Source organism: Scleropages formosus, chromosome 15 (genome assembly GCF_900964775.1).
Source record: "Scleropages formosus chromosome 15, fSclFor1.1, whole genome shotgun sequence".
In the NCBI taxonomy this organism is placed as follows: domain Eukaryota; kingdom Metazoa; phylum Chordata; class Actinopteri; order Osteoglossiformes; family Osteoglossidae; genus Scleropages; species Scleropages formosus.
This window is the reverse complement of record NC_041820.1, coordinates 3,660,671-3,683,388: the sequence shown is the minus strand read 5'-3', so window position 1 is coordinate 3,683,388 and position 22,718 is coordinate 3,660,671. Positions and strand designations below refer to the sequence as shown.

At 44.8% G+C, this 22,718-nt stretch overlaps 1 protein-coding gene across 1 annotated transcript in view; it reads left to right on the top strand.

Moving 5' to 3' along the window:
* alk (ALK receptor tyrosine kinase) overlaps positions 1-22,718 on the top strand; it is a 241,376-nt gene that overhangs the window by 108,066 nt on the left and 110,592 nt on the right. The window contains exons 4-6 of the mRNA XM_029258577.1: positions 3,303-3,306; positions 10,905-10,929; positions 21,961-22,010. Of these exons, the coding sequence (XP_029114410.1) occupies positions 3,303-3,306; positions 10,905-10,929; positions 21,961-22,010 (79 nt within the window). The remainder of the gene's footprint in view (positions 1-3,302; positions 3,307-10,904; positions 10,930-21,960; positions 22,011-22,718) is intronic.

Genomic DNA, 22,718 nt, shown 5'->3' with positions numbered 1-22,718 from the left:
TGAGCCTGCTGTATGTTTTTCTAATAAATTACCCGCCGCACTACATTAAGTTTTAATTACACCCCTGGTCTTGTAGGGGCCAGCGGTGTGATGACTGAGAAGCCACCGGTGCTCTCCTTCCCTCTGGGAGAAAATAGAATTAATTCCAGGCTTCAAGCTTCCGTCACTTGGTTTGAATACGACCGTTCAGAGGAATAACTGGACACCGTGAAGAAATCGACTGTGACGACGAAGTCAAAAGTGCAATTTTTATTTCCGTTTCTCTTTTCTTTGCAGGGCTTTCTGTTTGTGTTCTGGTATTAGCAGATCGGACTGAGAGTGCGCAGATGTGCAAAGAAGGCGCGACCAGTGTGGTCTGTGCAAGTTTACCGCAGCACCGTACCACTTGATCTAAGACCCACCCTCTGACTAGGCCTGATCCCACCCTCAAGACGTCCCCATGGACAGTCTCAGGAGATGACCCATGAAATTCCCCGCACATCCTGATGGGGGGCGCTATTCCACTGCACAAGTCCTGCGGCGCTCTACAATCTCCTTGCACGCCTGCCTCTTTAATGAGTCGGGCTCTGCGTGAAATCAGCTAAAGCTAATTACAACCCCCTCCCCACCTTCATAAACAAAACCAGGCATGGGGTCAGACTTACGGCTTCATGAGTTTGTTACTTGGAAATAGAAGTTTAAAAAAAAGGGAAACTTGTTATTCGTAATGTTTGTGCTAATGGAATCAAAATGTTGTCTGCTGCCCATCTAATCGAAGAGAACAGGCTACATCTCTGACGTCTGTAGTGTTGGGAGGGCCATCTGTGTGTGTGTTTACGTGGGCAGGAGTGCTCACATTTTCAGAGTTATGGGTGTAATGGAGAAATTTTTTTACAGGAGCAGTTCAGGTTAAGTAGCTTGATCAAGGGTACTACATCAGGAGGGAGATTCGAACCCAGGTCCTTAGAGTGCACTGTGGTAACTTTAACCACTACAGCACCTGCTGCCCTCACTGACTTGACCTTCCTGTTTTTTACATCTTTCCTCCACCCAGTTCCCACAGTCGTTCCCTTTTCCAGCCTCTGGGTCTAAATCCAACCACCCAGGATGCAGCACAGAGGTCCAACCTACAGCGAATATGAAAGGTCCTCGGATATTTTGGGAGAGGTCCGGAGCGGAATGGTCTCCAAGTCTCTGAGTCACCTACATTTACTCTGTCATCTGCGTGTGTTGTCTGCCCTTTTTCACCACGGTGAAACGGCTCCTACTGCCAATGCTTTGTTGTGCGGACACTCGCTCCAAAGCAGGGCTAATTACACGAAATTGGCACCGGGGTTTGCATCACAGGTGAGCAGCTTTTCACTCATTTCAGTTTTTCAAACAAGTCTTTTTTCCTGACCAAAAAAAGAGAAAATGCTATTCTTTCACAAGAGGACGCGTCATTATCAGAACAATACTTCTCAACCTATCAATTAGCCCATCAGACTGCACTCAAGAGCTGTGATTATGCCGTGCTGTGAAAACGATGCCGGGGTCATTGTGCACGTCCTGTTTGATTTGTTTGACTAATCGCGCGGGGGGACCGATTACAATGTACTGCAGTCTTTTAATCCACGTTTAATCCCACCGCCTCTCTGTGGGTGATCCCTGGTGGATCTGCCGTCCTGCTGGTGTTCCGGTCCTTTGTGCCTACGATTAATTGGGTGCTTGTACAACAGCCTCACTCGCAGGTCCCATCTGATTTTAGCTGAGATATGCCTTGAGGCCCCACCCCCTTTGACAACGCCCTAAACAGCATCCCTCCAATTTCCTAACTCTATTGGTGCTTGCCGTTGTCGCTCTTTCCTGACTCCGGGTTCCAGCATTCCTCAGCAGTCCAATGGGTGTTGGTGGGGCGGCGGTGGCGGCGGCGGCAGAGTTGTTGGAGACCCCTCTTGCCCAAGGCTCCTGCGCACGGCTTTGATGTCGTTTCCATCAAAGGAGCACTGCTTGTGCTCCTAAGCCTGGTCTCTGTTCTTGCACTCAACACACGTGTTTTTTCCCTTTCTTCTTCTTCATTGTCTCATTTTTACTGATGCTTTTTATCTCCTGGTGTGTAAATTCCAGGATTAAGATGTTAGATAGACTGCGCTCTAACGTGGAAGCCTGTCCTCTCCGGCCTGCATTGAGGGTTTCTGGTTCCAGCGTTTGGCACTATGTACCCTGTTATTCCCCAAGTCAGTCGTACGGCGCATGGTGGATCGAGACTTTGAAACCAGAGCCCTGCTGGGACTGTGGGGGTGGATACATGGGGGGGTTGCTTACGGTAGTAAGACTCGGCTCATCAGATGGCGGAGGGATCAAACGAACATGTGGGCGGTTGGAGTGACCACGGAGAAGTGAGATCCACCAGACAGTGGATCGTGATGGTGACCACAAGCAGGGTCGACTTATTTTGTCTAAGGGGAAACAGTGTATTACCACAGGAATCCGCAGTGTGGAACTATAAGGGAGAGACGTCAGAAGCCTTTCTCAGATCGTGTCCTCTGTGCCGGGTGCAAGCAACGCAAAGGCCATGTCATCTCTTCACGTCTTCATTGTGTCTCGTACCTTGGCCAGACAGACACAGTATCGACGTCACGTAGAGGTGACCCAAGAAAAATCAATTAATTAATGAACACCGTGGCCCTTGTTTTGACCGGTGCCATCATGGCCCGTCATTAACGTCGCCTAATTGAAAATAAAAACCAATTATCATTGCCACCACCAATGAAATCAGGCAAGGCCTCCCTTCTGACACGCGTCTGAGGAGTATCAGTATCAGTGGTCCAGGTCTCAGCAGGTTAGTGAGGACAAGCAGCAGGTGAAAAATGTTCTGATGTGCACACACAGCGGTAATCTTACACACGCACACACACACACACACTCTCACGCTCACCTTTGGAAGGTGCGTGTGTCAGGCTTTCTAAAGTGAATTATGATAATAGCCTTTAATGTATATGTAGGGCCCTCAGGTGTGCGTGTGCCGGTGTGATTAGGATGTACCACGCTAGGCTGAGCATCGGGGCCACGCCGCTTGCCCGTCATGCTCCAGCACTTCCCGTTTTGCCGAGTCAGCAGCTTATCCCCGCAGCTCACAGCCATTTTCTTTTTTTAAAATTCTTCTTCTTCTGTGCCTCCTTTGGCATTCCCCTTTTTTATTAGGTAGCTAAACATCTAAGCATGGGAGTTTCTTATTAATTCACGCTTTCATGCTAATCCGATAGGCCAGGGCCCCGACGGACTCCTGCGGGAGAACTCTCTGCAAACTGGGAGGGATGTTAGTTACGCCTGACAAAGGCCAGCTGGGTTTTAGAAGGGAGCTGGTGCATGTTGGGAGACAGTCGGAGGAGCTGGAAGAGTGAATAAACATTAAGCTCTTTAAGTAAATTATTGTAGAGAGATTTAGTCTCTTCCATGCAGTCTGTTGCTGTTAAGCGCCCAGTTGATCTTGACTCTTGGTGACCGCACGCAGTACTGGTCTGAGGGTTGAGTCCACTGATGGAAATCAGTTTGTTGGGCATCTGGTATTTGATTAACAAGTCTGATCAGGAAATGGGCCAACGTGACTTTACAGCTCTTCTCCAACAATTCCCAGAGATATACCAAACAGGTATTTTTCTTGTTGGCCATGTGTACTCACCCATTTTACTGTACTGCACATAGAGCTCTGTGTTCCATTTGTGTCCTTAGTGCTGAAAAGGCTGGATCCATTGTCACCGTGGTTGAGTCCATCCATCTGGTTACTGGTCATCCTCTTTTCCTTTGAGAGAATCCATTCTTCTCAAGGTGTGTCCAAAGTACGGTCAGCTCAGCCTTATCATTCGGCTTCCAGTGAATCTGTCTGTTTCCTTTCCTAGTTGTCCATGGTGTCCTTAAGTCTCCTCCAGCACCACAGATCAGAGGAGTCCATGTTTGTCCTGTTCTGCTTTTGCTTCCATGAAGCATTAAAGAAGACAGAATTGCAATCAGTCCTCTAATTTTATGGAAACATCACAGCATTTGAGGATCTATATAAGATCTTTGGTTGCAGCTCTGCCTAATCCTCAGCATGTCCCCTGTGTGCTACATCCCTCGCCACTGATCTTTGATCCCTAGAGGCAGAAGTTGTCAACTGCTTCTAGGTCTTTTCCACCAACTCTACAGTTTCCTACTTTTCCTGCTCTCATGACTTTTGGTTTCCGCACCCTATAAACACCCTGTTTCTGTCAGTAGCTTTCTATCCCACCTTTGACATAGAATCTGGAGTAAATGTACTATACATCTGGCACCATAAAAGTGCATCATTACCTTCATTCAGGCCTTTACACTTGTTTTTATGTACTTTTATGGAAGCTTCTGGGTTTCAAGGGACATGAGGTTACATGAACAAATATTACAATGTTTAATATGCTGGATGAAAACATCGCCCTAGTAATTGTGACACACAGTCACATCTTTTCTCTTCATGTAAAACAAGAAAAATTGTAGTAGTTAAAAGGGCAGGACTGGTTTTGCTTATTTCAAGGTGAGCTCCCACTCTGGGAGGAGTTGTTACTGAGTGCTTCTTTGCTCTACGTTCGAATGCCTGCAAGTGAAATTGGATTGAATAATGATGTTCTGCTCCAGACGCGTTACTTAAGCTCTCTGCGTCGCAAAGAAAGACTTAATTGCATTCCACAATTGTATGCGATTCGTCTGAGGAAATCTTCATTATTCAAATACGGCCGACTTTTATTGTGTTTTACCAGTTTGTATTCTAGTCTTTCATATGTAAACGCTCAGAAGGTACTTTGCGGACGCCCCGTTTCCGCTGCAGTGATTGACCTTATTTGGGGGAGGACTGAATCCGGAAAATTTAAATTTTTAAAACTGTGTAGTGTCCTCCTTTACTTTTAGTGTGCAAAATTAGACAATCTGTAGTCGGTGTAGTATGGCAGACTTCAGTCCACATATTAAGCTACACAGCAGAACAGTCCCTGCTGTGATTTGAATTTGGACCCTCTTGTAACAAGGTGAGTACCTTAGGTATGGTAGGACATACCTCGTTTCTTGGATTACAGTAGGGCTGTATAGTGGTTAGAATTGCAATTGGAAGATCCTAGGTTCAAATTCCCACTCCTGCTGTAGTGCCCTTCATCAAGGTACTTATGCAAAGTAATTGATGCAGTAAAAATTACTCTGCTGTGCAACCGGGTAAATTAGCTTGGTGTACAAATCAAACACTGGAAGGTGGAAGAAGGCATGTGATGAATAGAGTGTGCACATTTTACTGCTTATATAAAATAGTTTTTATCAGTTGACTTAATGTCACTTAATTTTTCACATAAAGACAAAGACTAAGTGGCATTGCCTTCAAGATTATGATCCAACTCATCTGGTTTCCTCTGACGTCAGCGTCGCTGCAAAATAGCTTTGCTGCTAATAAATAACTTTACATCTTCGGCTCTGGGGAAAAATAAGCAGCAGCAAATATCAAAACGTATATATAAATTTGGTCCTTCACCCGCTTTCAGAAAAGTTAGAACTTAATCAGAGAAGTAACTTTTTGTGAAGTTTTTCGTGTTATAATTTAGAGTCCAATAAAACAACAGTTCAGAAGTTCTCCAGATTGTTGATACCGAGGTTCTGTTGACTTATGTGAAGGGAAAAAAAAACTTCTTTTGAAACTCTCATTTTCATGTCTTCGTCTGAGAGCCTGGGGGGTGAAGTAACTGGACTGTGAGGATCACCATCGAGTCCTTTTCGGCTGCTTTGGTCCACAGGCAGTCAGACAACCGATGACCTCAGTTCCAGGCGTGGAGCGCAGGCTTCATTATTTTGGCCGATGCGGTAATTATTATGGAACGACACCCGTTATGCCTAAATTGCATGTCTTCAAACCGGATCGAGCATCATCTGATTCCAGCTCCATCCAGAAGTCTCAGATCTAACTGAAGGATCAAAGCTGAACGATGGCGAAAGCATCAGAGACTGTATCCTTGCAGCGTTTTTACTTTTTTTTTTTTTTTGTCGATTCTTAGCGCAGGCTTTTACCTTATTTTACCTCCGCCGATTCTGTACATTTTGCCCAGATCAGTTTTCTTTTTTCTACTTTGGCTTAAGTAGACTGATTGAGTGACAGGGCTGACTTTGCTTTCCTTGGACTTTCTCTGCCAGGCTTTAATCATCAACTCTGATGCTTAAAGACTGCTCCTCCTACCACCCACCTGGTGTCCTGCAGCACCCCATCCCCAGATCCTAAGGGTATCCACACAAAACACACACAAAATGATGGACCACACATTGGACATAAATAGGAGTAGAGCTTTTGCGATTAAGGTTCCCCATATGTGCGTTCTTCGCTTGGTGGCTCCTTAGTTTGAGTGGAGTTCGGGAGGGGCCGGTGCGGGAGAGGGGAAGAGGGATGGAGGAGAAAGCACAGCCGGCAGGTCCCTGGAATAGGCTTTGTCTCATTTATTTGCCTCATGACTTCATATTGCTTCTGGGGCCTGCAGACCCCCCAACCCCAGCCCACCCGGGCCCCGAGTCCACGTGTGACAGCTATTATGGGAACTGCCGACACGTGGAGCTGCAAAAGGGTCCTGATTGCGGGGCTGGCTGCCGTCTGCGTTTCATTACGCTGCTGCTCCTGTAAGCCAAAATATCATTCATAATGTTGCCATTCAGAATCCATCTGTATTTCCGTGCAGTCAAGCCAAAGACTTCCAGGCAGAGAAAGAGCCCATTTCTCCTCTTCAGGAAATCATTAGCCGAACGACATGTCAGAGCGAGGTAGCAACCCCATCCCTTCAGCGGACATTATCTATAAAAAGCAAGAAAGGAAATGCGCGTAATTGAGTTTAAAAGGGGAACAGAGCTGGAACGATAGGCCGTTGGTCTTTGGGGCTTTCACAGGAGTTTGACACGGACTCTCCTCCTCCTTCTATTATCTCAGCTTCGTTCTGGATTTGGCACGGCACTGCTGCGACGGCTACTGACCATGGTAGCGGCAGTCTGTTAAGAGGGTCACAGGTCACCTACCTTAAAAGCGATATTGAGTAAAAATGATCTGAACTGCTGCTCACAGATGATCGTACGCTCAGAGCTACATCTAAAAAGGAACTGGAGCCATGTCTGAAAAGGAAAAGCTTCATGACAATCACACTTACATCATAATTTCCATGCTTAGTTGTTATTAACTCCTCACTTAGCTTTTAGCTAAAGAATTTAAAGAATTGTACCCATCTATGCAGCGGTGCAGTCTAAAAACTTAAAACAAGGATTCTGCAGCAGCTCTGGAGACTGGACTTCAACTGACATCCTTCAAGTGATAAGTTGATGTTCTTAACCACTCTGCTATTTGTTACTTCTTTTTATAGCTGAATGTTGGCTAGACTGCCGAATGCTCGGCATGATTCAAAGTAGATGAGGAAGATGAACAACGAGAAAGAACAAGCATCAAGGTTGGGGTCTATGAAGCCCGGATTTATCCAGGCGTGTCCCAGATGGAGCAGCCCAACCCAGTCCAATAGCAGGAAGGGTTGCGCTTCAGCATTCGCAGGCATGGTTCAGGCCCTCCACCACCTTTGCTGTTACTGAAAATCATAGAAATCAGTTGCAGAGACGTTCCTTCTTTCAGCACTGGAAATGAATTGGTATTTATTAAACCTCCTGTTGACACAAGATAACTCGGACAGTGCCGGTCTAGCCGCTATGCCCTTGTCGCACCGGAAAGGCTCTGTGTCTCTCGTCTGGATGGCATCCAGGCGGCAAGAGGGAGAGCAACTGGACGCTGTCCAGGAACTGGGAGGGAATCTACGTTCCTGCTGAGCTCTGTTGAGACCCCAAATCATGCTGTACAAGCAGTTCGCTCACCTCTCTCACCCCTGCTGTCATGTGACACTATATAACAGAGATTAAAACTCTCCCGGAGGTAAGAGGATGTGACAGCAACCTCGCTGGCAGCCTCGGTGTAATAAGGAATGACAAAATGATGTAAGAGAGGACAGTCGTGTGTACAGTGGGGTGGGATTTGTCCCTTATTCTGTTACGCCAATGGTGTAAAGAGTTGCTTCAGGGTACGTAGGGAGTGTGGCTGCAAGGATATGTGCTAACCTCTGCTGGACAGACGGCGGCTGTGATTTTTTAGTCACCTCACTCAGATCCGAGTCATTGATCTTAATGCCAGTCTATTTTGAGTGCATGGAGTGCTGTTGGATCCCTGAGTTGTGCGACAGTTCGGGTTGAGCACCCTTCCCTAGCTGGGCTAAGGTGTTTAATGCCTGCAATAGATCATGAATTCAAGTCAGATGGAAAGCCATCATACCACTGTTTTGCAATTTAGAAAATCCCACCCACGGGGACAAATTGCAAAGGAATTGATGCCAACGGAGGCTGTCAATACGGGCACGAGGAAGACAAACTGTGCATTGGCCCTTTGTAAACATCCATGCCTGTTTGCTGGAATCAATGAAGACTGATGGTGAGGCATTCCAGGGTTTGGGCTTTGAACCACCAATTAGTCCCTTCCTCGGCTTGTCGCTAATACACATCTAGAGATCTAATGTGCGCTTTGGCTTAATTCTTTATACAACTGACAAGGGCACCAGCGGAAACGAATGGATCCGAAAGCTGTCCGAACAATGAGCCCGGGGCCGAGCGAAAAACTCCTTCACCACACAACTCTGCGATCTGTTTCCTTCCCAGCCCATTTGCGCGCATGTCCTTGCGAGCGAGCTCCAAGGCCCGAGAGCACAGCTTGTCGTGCTGCGCGCGTCGTGTCTCGTTAGCCACGTCCCGAGGTTCGAGGTGGTGTCAGGCCGATCCAGGGGCTCAGAGGCCTTGTTCCGTGACCCCGCTCATTCGATTTGGCGTACGCTGCAGAGGCTCGTGGCGCCGCTGCTAATCTCATGAGCTCGCATTGCTGCGCATTGCTGCCTAACCTTGTTAGAGCGAGCAAAAAGAGCAGTCGCGTAGGTCGTCAGTGGTCACTCCGGCTCACGCTTATGTGGGGTGTACCACGCGCGTGCACCCGTTTCAGGATTTCGGGTGTGCTGGCGGATACATAACAAAGTATAGTCAGAAATGGCGTGTACCTTATTTCGCGTGTCACTGATTTTATCTTTTCGCATCATGAGATGCTACTATATTTGAGTGCCGTCAATATGTTATGTTTTAGCTGATGAAAAAGGTCCTACATTATAAAAACATCCTTTTTCCCCCAGATCTATTTCTGAGTTTCATTTCCGTTTCTATTTGATTTTAATGATATCAATCTTATGCCACGTCTAAATAATGTTTTTCCATTCCGTTTCATTACCAGATCACTGAGTAAAACTGAACACTTTGTTTCATCTTATTAAGAACATGAATTTTGAATAGTTGAGAAGTTCAATTTTTTAAGCTTTGATTCCTTTGTTCTGACTTGGGCTCTCTTGAGTTCCTCCCCCCTCTGTTATTTCCCAGCGACAGTTATGGAGAGGACTTGGCCTCCATATCCTCACTCCTTCTAAACAAGATTAAAAATCAAGTTTGTTTATTATCAGAGGCAACTTTATTTTTCTAATCAATATGTAAACACCTGTCTCAACAAATTTTTTAAGTACCCACTGCACTTTACTTTGTTCAAGTGGAGTGCTTTTATCTCTCTTTTTTTTTTTTTTTTTTTTTTATTAAATCTGCATTTTTTTGGAGGGAATTGAACCTTCCAACCCTGCAGTATAGTACTTCACAACAAACTCCAGTCTAAATGTTTTAGAGACCATAAATCAGTCAACAAATGCAGCTCCTGGTTTCATTTACAATTTTAACCACAATAATTAAATATTCTGTTAAGTATTTTTAAAAAATTTACCTAAAATCTAAGGCCCCTAAATCTTGTTGTTGACAACAAAACAGTCCGTGCTTGGAGACCGCTTCCGATACTGATGACTCAATCAGCCTGTCTCGTTGTAAATGACGGATGCTCAGCATACGGTTTGCCAAATTAAAGTAATGATTTACATCGGCACACTTGGTGGGCTCCTCGCATGCGACACAAAGGAGAAGCACATTTTAATCAGATGCGAAGGCTTCCATACACTGAGGAGCAAGAGAATGGTTAACACACAATACTTTTCGCGTACGCGATCAGGATGCCGTCGCCATTCCCATCCCTCACCCACCACAGGCAGTCCAATAACTTGTCTTTTAATGCACTGTTATATTTCCTAATCGATGCTGCTACGCATGTCGTATGGATTACAAGTGATGACAAAGCGCGCGCAGAGCTATTGATCCGCCATGGCCTTGCTTGCTCAAGCAAAACAGCTGTAACGAAGTAATGGGAGGACTGTGAAGATGCACCTCAAGTCACACCCAAATACCCAGCAACGACGGACTTGGCTCACGACAGTTGCAGAGTGACAAAAAAAAATCACAGCTAGCTGGCAAAGTGCCAACCGACTCCAGTCAGCTGAGCAGACTGGGCCCTTGAGTACATTGATGGGGAGCCTAATTTGAGAAATAATTACAGAATTAAAAAAAAACAACAAAGTGAGACTTTTATTTATTTATTTATTTATTTATTTATTTATTTATTTATTCATCTCCACGCTTAAGTGGTTGTTAAGCATGGCGGGACTTATTTTTTTCACAGTCACTCGTCAGCAGTGGACGAAAGGGCCTTTGCTGAACCAGCAGATGGTAAACTGTGCGGGTGTAGTATGACATGGGAGACGGGTGATTCGACTTGAGGGTATAGGGAACCGAAGCACCCCTCTCCTCCACCCACACCTGAACCCGTTCAGGCCCCCTGCTGTTTTCGCAGCGGTTCTTCCCAACAACAGACACATCCAAGCCCAGATGTTGTGGCATGCAGCAGGTGGCCACTAAAGCAAAGAGACAGGCGAAGCTAAAATGGCAGCTGTGCCGGTGATTGCGCACGCGTGTACGCGTGTGTCCCGGAGCCTCCACCGCTAGGTCCTGACACTCATCAAAGCTCTGCTTTCGGAGATCTCTCCAGAGCTGCGTGGCTGCAGTCTGGCTCGCTGGACAAACCCCTGTTACAGCACTCTGTGGAACAATGTCGTAGACGTGCTTCCATTCATTTGACATCCTTGTGCTTTTTTAATGATACACCCCCCATGAATCTCAAAGGTACTCTGTTATTCCATTTGTGTCCATTGCGTCCTCTGTTTAGAGTGGCAACTTTGTATTAATGATGGGAAAAGAGAATCGGGCTCAGATTTCCTCTTGGTGGCCTTTTTTTTTCCCCTGTCTAGTCATTGAGGTGCAGCAGGTGATGTAGTGATTAGAACTGTCTCCCTGCAACTGAAGGACCAGGGTTCAAACTCCTACTTCCACTGCAGTACCTTGAGCAAGGTATTTAGCCTGAATTTAAACATTAAAAAGTTCCCTGGTTAAGAAATGCAAATCATTCTATGTTGCGTTCTGAACAAACCTAACATTGCCAGTATCCCTGGACAAGGTGTCAAATGATGATTAATAAAAACACTGACAACCCACATGCGCACACTGAAACCACTTTTCCCAAGTGGGATTGCGGCAAACCGGAGCCGAACCCGTTAACACAGGGTGCTAGGCTGGAAGGGAAGGGACACACCCAAGATGGGACGCCAGTCCGTCACAAGGCACCCCAAGTGGGACTTGAACCCCAGACCCCCCAGAGAGCAGGACCCAGCCAAGCCTGCTGTGCCACCGCATCTCCCTTGCCAAGGGACAACCTGCTTGTTAAAAAAAATAAAAATAAAAAAAACCCACTAAAGTAGTAACACTGATAAAAAGAAAAAATAATAAAGAGTGGTTAATTAAGGATCATATTTTTTACCACTAGTCAACCTTAACAATACTACTGTTATTTAACCGGGACTGTAGGTGCGTCACCTTTCACAATGCCAGTGTTGTCCTGAATTTGTTGCAGAGATTTCATTATTTGCTATTAGAGCTGTAGCTGCGATGTGGTGCAGTCATTAATGAGGGAGGTTTTGTGACTAGAAAGGAAAAGCTTTTCTCCCATCGTGCGACTTTCTCCTTCCCTCGCCGCTGCTTGTTGCCGAACGTTGCGCATTTCCATGGTCTGGGATAGGGAGGGGGGATCAATCAAAGCCCATGTAGTTTCTACAAGTAAACAAACCATTTTTGAAAGAAAGCAACCAAAAAAAAAGTGCGAATGAATTGTAGGGCTCAGAAGCATTACCCTCTTTGTTCTGGCAAGAGACAAATACGTAACAAAAATACTAATGGAAAAGCAAAAAAAAAAAAAAAAATGTTCTGAAAAACATGCTTTTCCTACTTATGTATCTGTGAAGATCTGAACAGCAATGACGTGAAAATGTGCATCACTAAGTATCTTTGTCTTCTCTTTCTGTGTGTATGTGTGCAGATACAGTATAACAACTTGGTAATAGCCATATAATGATCACCTCCAGGGATCTAGACAGCAAAGCAACCCCTCAGCTGGAAACCTTACTGCACTAGCTTGCTTAGTTTACAGCCATCACAGAAGCTCTACATTCCCTTCCGTCCCAGAGAATTCTCTCCGTTACCTCCTATCCTGCCAGGTGTTTCTCTGGGTAGCCGACTTGTTTCCCGTGGATGTACAGTTTTACATTTCATTTCAGAGACGTCGCACCTGTGCTGAAGGACACTACACTGCTGCCTAAAGTGGGGCAGTGTATGCAGACCATGCTGCAGAGGGATATCTAGTGCTCAGACCTGTGACTCCATAGCTATGAACCACCACTCGAGCTGAGCGGCGATGGCCAGAGCTGATGGGTAAGGAGAGGAATAGGAAACATAAGTGCGTGTTGTGAATTGAACAAAAAAGCCAAGAATCTCTGAAGACACTCTTTGATCACCCCTCCTTACTAACTGGTTGTAATTTGTCCTCAAGCACAGTCCCCAGGTAGTTCTGTTTGATTGTCTTTCATTCCCTACCTGCCGTTGTTGATCGTCCCTCAACCGCATTCGAATACTTGTTGCCATCGATCATTTATATTCCCCCCTTTCTCTAGTCGTTCTTGCTCTGCAGTGCTTGCTGCTCAGCGCTTATGGCTTTACATCTGCCTGCAGGGTGTTCTGCCTCAGCCATTTTGACATTCCCCTCCCACCCTTCCTCAAGTGTTCTTCACATGCTGATGCACCATGGCCTTTGGGCTATGCTGCGAACCCTGTTGCCAAGTCCAATCTCCTCTGTGTTGCTCAGCTGGAAGACCTTTGACAGAGAGAGAGGTCTGTGCGCTGCAGAAATGTCAAATTCTGTTTCTCCCCTCTCTGTTGTCAGGGGTCACTCCACTCCCTTTGACAGCCAAACGGAGAAAGGGATCGTGGGTGATTAATATCACCTGGCCAAGCAAGTGAGGCCTCAACTTGACCCCTGGGAGTGTTCTGTTAGGTAACCGATGTTAAGTGACTTTTGCCAGCCCCCGGGCTGACCCATAACCAGCCAGCATACTGTTTATGTTCAGGTTTCTAACCCCTCCACCCTGCTGATTTAATGTATGTAATCCATGTTGACCTGGAAGTTCTTCTTGTCCCTGCTGCCATTCATGTTGTCTAAACATTGGAGGCTTGTCCAAACACATTCCTGGGGGCAGCGATGCACCCAGAAGCCACTCCATATCCACTCCTTGTGACTCGTTGTCATGGTTATCATGGGCTCTTGAGACCACAGGAGGACCGATGTACCCCAAAGACTCCTCCTCATCAGTGCCATCTCCCCTGAATTTCCAGAATCAGCATCCAGGCTGCAACATGCTGCTGCCAGTAGGGGGACAGATTGGGACAAACGCAGCTGTGATAAGCACCTTGATTTTGGAAGCCCTCCAGACATTTTCTCCCCTCAGAATTAGATGTGTTGAGAAGTCCAGTACACTTGAATGCCATTCGGTATCATCGGCGCCCCGAAGCTAATACGCCTGGCAGTGAGTCAATCTACTCCAGGTGTGCCGGAGAAAAGAATATCAATTTTCATTAACGATTAGAATCTCTGAATCATACACACTCTGACATAAATCAACAAAATTAGCTGGCAATGTTAAGAATTCAAAATGGCCACACTGAGACGCATTATGTTATTGTTTCGGTTAGTCCAAAGAGGTGCAAATTTGAACTTGACACGATAAGCCTGTGTCATACTGATAAGTGCGTGGCTCAATGCATTTTCTGTCGATATTACAGAAGGCAGGAAAATGTTATCAGCCTGCACACTTCCGAGTCTGTCCCTGGGCGTTCTCTGCCAATAATTATCTGTACTTATCTAGATTTACACCCGGTGTATTGAGCAGAAGGTATGGGGAGCAGGGCATTTGTCATCCCCCGGCAGTTCCACCGCAATGTGGATTATTTATACGGTATATTTACACAGTGCCGTAGGAGAACAGATTGGAAAATGTGCTGAGGCACAGGGAAGACCCGTGTGCAGGAAATATCCACAGCTGACCTGCACCATGGCGGCATTCTGTTGATTTAACTACTCGTAAACACGTACTACCCTGTACACGTACAGTAGGTCTCTAATCACCAGTGACCGGATGTGTGATTCACATACGGTGTATGATGAAGTCTTCAAGTCGTACAGCAGTCCATGCTGTTGTTGTAAATATAAAGCGAAGTTCAGAAAAAGAAAAAAAAAATTGATGGTGGGATCTCACCTGCTCTGCCTTATTGCATTTCAAAGCTAATGCAGCATTCCTCTTGACTTCCTAATTGACTCAGTGGCTTTCATGTGAGTGGGAGAAGGCAGCGTGAAGAGCAACTCACTCCCATGTGTCTTTTGAAGCTTAATCAGTGCAAAGGTTGATGGTACACGGATGTCCCCGTTGCCTTCGGCTGTGCTGGGTACCCTGTTGCTACGCCCAATCTTCTCCGATCTTCCGCACATTGCTCAGAAAAGAAGTCTTTGAATAAGGTAGAGACTGATTGGGGTGGTGATCCTGCACTTTAAGAATCAAGGATTTTTGAGACCTTTTACACATATGACTACCCTTTGGGATTGGGACAAAGTATGTCATTGGTACAAAGTTACACAGTTGGTACAAATTGCATGGTTGTGCAGTTTCCAGTTTGGGACAAAGTCTTTTTTTTGTGAAACACTTTTGGCTGTTGAGTGATTTGGCTTCTGATTTACAAAAAGGACACAGAAAGAAGGTAACATCTTGCAATTACATTAGAAAACAGAAGTTGGTTTCCCTCTACGGTGTTGCATACTTTAGAGTCAGTCCTGTGATGGAACTAAAGAGAAGGAAAAGTGGGGGATGGGAAAATGATTCCAACCAATTGATGCCTGATCATTCTTGGAACATAGCAAAACCCTCATTGTAAAGTTTCATCTAACAGTCTTTAGCGGCTACCTTACCAAACAATTCACTGGCGCAGGTTTGCCAGCTCCTCTTTCTTCCCTAGCCTTTTCTTCCTCCTTTCTGCATGCCATACTGAGCAGCTTTCTTGCTCTGCTTATGATTGCATTGCTTAAGTCTTTGAAATAATAGATGAAGAGCCTCCGGCGCCGAGAGCATCTCTTGACGTGAGAAGAAAGGCGTCTCTCAGATATCAGCGAAGGCTGCTTCTTTTACCTCCTTCAAAGTTCAGTCGCAGCAGGCCTCTTGAATGCTAGATGGTTAACTGAGGGAACGATGGAGTGGGGGTAGTGGTTGGGGGGAAAAGAGGACAGATTTAGTTTGTGCTAAATTCTCTTGTGAAGTGGGATAGATTTTAAAAATTAGGAGACGAAGAAAGAAGGAAAAGAAGAAATGAAGAAGAAAGAAAAAACTTGTGTCTCACTGAAGACAAAAACATGTTAAAAATATTAAAGGTGTGGATAAGTTTTAAAAATTCACCATCTGAATTCTTTTCACCTGTCCTTAGGGATGCTAAAGCTAGTTTCTTCATTGGCACACTTCAGTAGACCTTGTATGAAACCAACCACAACATATAATACAGCACCAATTTTCAGACCACTGTACAACAATACAGTGTGTACATATACAGGTAGCATATAGCAGATTTGGTTTTCTACCCAGAGTACTAGTCAAAAGCATGAGTATGCCTTGGGATCCTGGGAAGTACTTCCCACAAGTGTTTTATTCTTCGGGAATTGCTGCGGAAGAGCTCAACTTTCTGATCAGACTTAATCGAATGCCTTGTGGAAACAAAGTAGTTTCTACCGAGCGTACTCAAGTCTTTGACTGGTACTGCATGCCTTTAAATGTACCATGTAAAAACTTGGTGGAACCCATGTTCCTCTCTGTGGTAACAGACAGGACGAAAAAGCACATTGACATACGAGTTGCCTCATCTCCAGACTGTGCACTCCCTCCTTTCCTAACAAACAGGGCAGTTACCACGATTGCCCTGTCCCTGAGTCCCAATATAATGATGCTGTAGACACAGTTTTGTGACCCAGTCCTTTCTCAAGATGGCAATGCTGTCACTTTCCAGTTATTAGTGTCTGTCACCTCACTCTAAATGCTGAGTGTCTACTCTGTAATCACAAGACACAGATAACTGGTCAGCTGTGCTGTCTTGCGTCTCCCTGTGCACAACCCTGCTCTCCAGGATCAAGCCTGAAAGGTAAAGATTTATTTTCCGTAAGTCTGAGTCCTGAAATTAAGCCTCTCGTTAGAAACCAATCTTCACCATGCAAGTATGAGTACGGTAAACACAGCGACGAGTAGTGGAAACAAAGAGCTTGGCTCCAGTATAAACCCTTAAATTTCTAATACCTGGTTTCTTTTTCGGTAGTCATGCCTTCTACTGCGCTCATCCAGAATGGGTTCATTTACGTATGACATCGTCCTTGCCACACTAGCCTCAGATCATCAGTCTTTCATTTAGGATTTATACAGTTACTGACTCCCAATTTTTATTTTCACCTGTGTGCTAAGTGATCCTGTTCTATGCATGCTTTTTCTCCAGGATATTACCTAATGGTTTACCATTTTGTTTGAGCTGGCAGTCCTCTGCAAATAGAATGAGAAGTGTAAGAGAAAAAACAGTTTTGGAGAAACAAGAAATGCTTATAATTTGTCTAGTTGCATCTAGTACGTGACAAATTACAATAGTGAGTCAGAGCTGAGCTTTCCCAGGCTGGGTATATATTCCAATTTGGGGATGGCTCCACCCGACTCCATTTTCATCTTCAAGATGTCCATGGGGTTTGGAGCGGCTCTTCCTCCATCTCTCTCTGCGTGATATTAACTCATATAAATGAACATCTCTTTCCATTTGCTGAAAAAATGGTTTGTGCGAGAAATCTTTTGCAGGGGTCTCAAGGAGGCTGCTTGGAAAGGTCTGCCGATCAAACTCTCCAGTAGGGGCTGTAAATTGCAAAAGCCTTTTTTTTACTTGACTTGAAATTTCCTCATCTGATTTATTCATAAGGTCTCTCACCTGGAATTATCAAACAGCGCCTTCCATTTTCTCATGGCTACACTAGGTTTCGTACATATAACTGTGTATTTCGCATTTACGTTACAACTTGTATTTAAGGACATTCAGACACTGAATTAAAAAAAAAAAAAAAAAAAACTTTTTGGTGTTAAAAAAAGGATTGCATGGGTAGAAACCCTTTTAAAGTAAAATATATGTGGTATCAGATTTTTGCCTTGAAGTCTGGCTTGAAGTATATGCATGTTGGCCTGTGTTTACTTACTGCTCCTCAAAGAAGGCCCATTTTACAGTTTTGAATTTACTAACTCTTTGCCAAACCTTTTCTGATATACTGCCGCACCATCTGGGTGAAGGGAGTGGGGTTGAGGGTGTTCTCCTAGAGACAGCCTACACATCTCCCTGATGGCGACAGCCCCTGTGATTGTTGTTTCAATGGGAAAAAATGCATTAAAAACAAACGTGTTTTGAGCTCTGCATGAAGCTCTTGGGCCTGGGGAGAACCCATGTTGTGGTTCGGCAGCAGTGAAGAGGATGACAGCCTCATGCTCAGGGCTAAAAACTGGAAATGGAGATCGACCAGCTTGGACTTAGCAGAAAACAATGATAAAATGCCCCACGGTGTTTCAACGCATGAATCACGTGGTTGTATTATAAACACTAGCTAAAAAAGGGATGTTGCTGTTTTCTTGCTCGCTTGCCAAGAGCAGAAACATTTTGGATAAAGACAACAATAGTTTAACACCATGTGGTTTGTCGCATGGCATTTAATATATGAATGCTTAATGTACATTGCGAATACCAAGTAAATATGGGATTTGTCAATTTAGCCTGCATCCCTTTGGATTGCATGGTGCAACAATGGGATCAGTGGCGCTTGTGATGATATAGTAAATTCTCTGAGTGATGGGCTGGGCTGGGCTGATTAGGAAACGCCTCCATTAATGAAAAAGCACAGGTGGAAAAAAGTCCGCAGAAAAGTGAGTAGCAGTTGATGGAGCGTGAACACAACCTTGACTGTATTTGTGAACAGATCACAGGTCAGGTATCAATGGGGTCTCTGAGATTTAAGACACATACACCACAGCCCTGGTTTTCCCCTGACCTTTGGGAGCTGAGGTCGAGTGGACATAGCTGGGATGCATGTATAAAATGAGCAGTGCCTTCTTGCTCGTGAGACATGCTGAACGCCTTTGAAATCTCAAGATTAGTCTGGTTATTGATGAAATGCCCCGGCGAGTTTTCTCTGCAGGAATGAATTTTCCTCACCACAAATACTGTGACATGCTGGTAAATAATTAAAGTGGGGCCTCAGCAGGAGGGGTAATTAAATTAGTTTTGCTGTTTTGGGCAGATGCCTGTGAGTTCTCTGCAGTGGCACTACGGTTCGCTATTACATCCCTAGTTAATCTGATCATTTACTGGAAATGGCATGGGGATGCGGGATATTGTTGGTTTGGTCCCCAACCTGTTCCCTGCCCCTGCTTCCACCCCACCCATTCTCACTTTATGGGTGTGGGTGTTAAGGAGCCTTGTGCTGTGCTACTGTTCAGTGTTCACTTTGTGCTCGTTGCTTCATGTAAAGCTTGAAGTCTGCTGTTGGAAAATTAAACAGAAATACTATCTGTGTATCAGATAAAGTTAAGACTGCAGTGTGATAATATCATTCTGTGCTTTTTATCACCTTTATAAAGGTACAGTTTCTACAGTTTATTTAGGTTCAGACAAAGGACAATGTCGAACTACAGAACTCTTGCTTCAGTTGTATTTTCATTATTTGAAAATTTAACCCAGAAGGTTACCTTGATCACATTTCGGTTGGTACACAGAACGCTCGTGTACCAATCATTTTCCCGGAATGTTCCACTGAATATTGTGCACAGTTCCAGCAACTGTTAACACACTACAGTTCACCTTATGCATGCTTCTCTTCTCTAGCCTACAAAAAAATCAATGTTGGTGCAACAGGTAGCACTCCATTTGTAGAACTTGGGTTAAAATCCCCTCCCCAGCTGTAATACTACACAGGAAGGTGCATCCCATAAATTGATACAGTAAAAATTACTGAGCCGCATGTATGGGTAATCACTGTAAGCAGCTTAGCATGCAAACATTGTAAGTTCCCTTGAATATAATAACAGAAAAATAACAAATAACATGTTAAGTGCATAAATCGGTGGAGTTCTATTTGTCTGTTTTGAAGAAGAAATACAGAAACGGGCGTAAAATACTGTTTGCCGTTTGAATAGATAAATTGACATGAAACACTTGTGTACTGCGCTGTCAGTTTTAAAATCCATTCTATTTTGCACAGTTCATTGTGCTGTTGTGTTGCTTTCACAGCGGGGGTCTAAGGTCCACTGGGCAGGTATGTGGGGGAAGCCCATGGCTCTCTCGCTCTGCATGATGGGTACTGAGGGGTGCTGATGGGTGGAGCAGCAGCTAGGCGCCTACCCTCACCCTGGGAAATCTCCACTGGGCTGATTGCTGGCAACAGAGTTGCTGACAGCTCGGCAGTAGGCAATACATCACCTCGACAGGGATTGTGAGGCTGCTGTGGGGTCGCATTGTAGAGACTCTAAATGTGTCTTTCCATTTTCCCCTTGAGGGAGGGGAAACACCTAGCGAGAGGCTGAATTTTCCTTCTCTGAGCCCCCAATGCATTATGCCCCCGAAAAACAAAAAACTCCTGAGCTCTCAATACAATAGCATAAATGTGTATCAGAAGCTGACGTATTTTATCAAAGAACAGAAGTCACCAACCTTCATCATGCCAATAAACAGGGTCTGTGGTCTTTTGTTCCAGTCTGCGTCAAACAGTCATTTGCACTTAATTAAGAAAATAGTTTTTTTTTTTTTGTTAATGAAAAAATACAAATTGCAGCTACTTCAATGAGAAAGGAACAGCAGGGTCATTATTCTCATAAAAGTACATGGTAAACTAATTTTTTCCCCAAAAAAGGAATAAAAATGCATAGCAGGATCTAATGAGATACAGGCTGAGGTTGGATCAAAAGCCCACATGCATTGCCCACCAGCAGGAGGAGGGTTCTCCGCTGCTAGCCTAGAACTTTAACCTCAGCCAACTCCTACATATTTTTCCTCTTTATGTCCATTTCCTGTCTAATAGATGATTGTATGCCTGGTACATTGAATATGTTCTGAAAGAGTGGTTCTCGCTGTATCTATAATGCTCTAAGGTCTGTAATAGTGAGACCATCAATAAATCAAAAACATAATGACCAGTCCAGCCATTACATGCTTCTCAGAACCTCCGTACAAATAATGGAGCAGGAGAAACAGCAGTTGTAGAAACATCCCTAATTAACAAATATGGAGCCACTTCTTTTTGGAGTCCATTATACTCTCTCTGTTTCCCCTTCTCCTGGTGCCCTTTGACCTTTCCTGCCATCTCCCCTGATGTGACGTCCTTGCAGGGTGCAGCTATGTATGTCTAAAAAAGTGCCTTGGCCTCTCCCCCCAAGCCCTTGATGCTTAATTCTCCAATGATGCAGCAGCTTGTTCTACTCAGAATGGGCCTGTCTTTAACCCTTAGCTTAGTATTTAGCAGGAAATGTGGGAATCCAGCAAGCAGCTGCTATCACATCACTTCCCTCAGTGCCCCTAACGGATGAGGCTGTCACCTCTGGCCCAGGCAGTGGGACAGCGAGGTGTCACGTTCCTCCCTAATGGAGTCATTACTTGCTTGTCTTCTGCTAATGAAATATAATTGAGAGTTATTTCTGCCTGCCAGGTCTCGGTTGTCGGGAAAAACAGCTCTCCTGTGCTCTCGCATGTGACAGGGGAGTTTCATCCAAGGGTTCTGGTACAGATTTCTTCTCCTTAGACTGCAAGGAAATGCTGGGCTATGCTCTCTCCATTGACTCCCTCAAGGGCACAGAGCTCTTTCTTAGCGGTGCTGCCCATGTTGGCCGGTTCCATGATGTGCAGCCAAAGGAGGGACCCTGCAATTGGCCGCCATCGTCTCGCTTCTGCTAGACAAGGGCCACGATCAAGGGTTGAGACAAGAAGGACTGAGGACCGCTTCCTGAAACTGATTTGCTCCATAGTGTCAGTTTGACTTGTGGTTGAATCGTAGAAGCTACTGGTTCAAAATGTTGATGATGGAGATTTGGGTAAGACCACCAGAGACCACGATTGTGAGTTTCAGAATTTGATCAGAGCCGACAGTGGTTTCTTGTAAAAATGCTTCACCAATATTACCAGTTTCGTTCAAAAAACATAACACCCAAATAAAAACACGCACATACTCACAACCAAAAGTAAGATATTCTACAACCCCAGACAAATAATTGATCAGTCCATAAAATTGCATACCTTAAGCCTGCTTTTTTCCATTTTCCAGGGTTACTCATTTTTTTAGGTTTTCTTTGTCTTAAGTTGGTCTCAGCAGAAGGTCTGATCTAGAAAGGCCAATCTGTTAGTTTTCCCTAATCTCATATTTAAAATACGAGTTACCTATGAACACGTAGCCTACGGTTTGACATAGCCAGTAGCTGAAAGTTACGTGTGATTGACAAACAACTCCAAAAGCGCCACACAACCGTTAGGCTCCTGTTCCTGCTCTCTGTTCTGAATCGACACTCGAGTGAGAACAATTTGCTGTGCTGCCAGCTGGTAGCCTACAAAATAGCGAGAGATGCACAGTCTTAGCAAACTTCAGCCAGGCGAATTGCCTATTGATTTTTGCTGTGAAAAGAAAGAAAGAAATTCGTTTTTTTCCCCTCCTCTGGACTTTTCCCTCCTTGACCTGAAACCTATATTAACCAAACAGGAGGGGGGAGTTTCAGTCCACTGGCACCTTCCAGGGCAAATGCCAACACAGCAGCATAGTCTTCATAAGGAGGCTGGTTAGACAACGCCTGCAGGCGCATCGGTGAACCCCCGAGGTCCCTCGAGCGAAACGCGGTTCCTTTTATAGCACTTTTATAACTTTTACTTTTCTTGGCAACAGCACATGGGTTAATTCCCACCTCCATTGACGTGGTGGGGTATAAGCTCTGTTGCCAAGAGAAGTAAACATTGGGGCATTTGAATGCAGAGTCTAAAATAGAACTTAAATCTTGTATTCTGGCACATTTTGAAAGTACAGTGTGTAAATAATGCAGTTGCCATTGAAGTCATCACATGATACGTTTCCTATCCCATGATGCCCTGCTCACTGCTATAGGTTGGGTCATTATTTTAGCCCACTTGAAATCAGGTAAAAGCTCTTTCCCTTATTGGACAGTAAGCGTTTTCATGCACTGGAGGGTGGGTTTTGTCACTTTTGTCCTGGAAGTCATGATCGACAAAAGCCTAGTTAAGGTTCCTTAAAACTAATAAAATAGTATGAATATTTTTAACACTTTGTA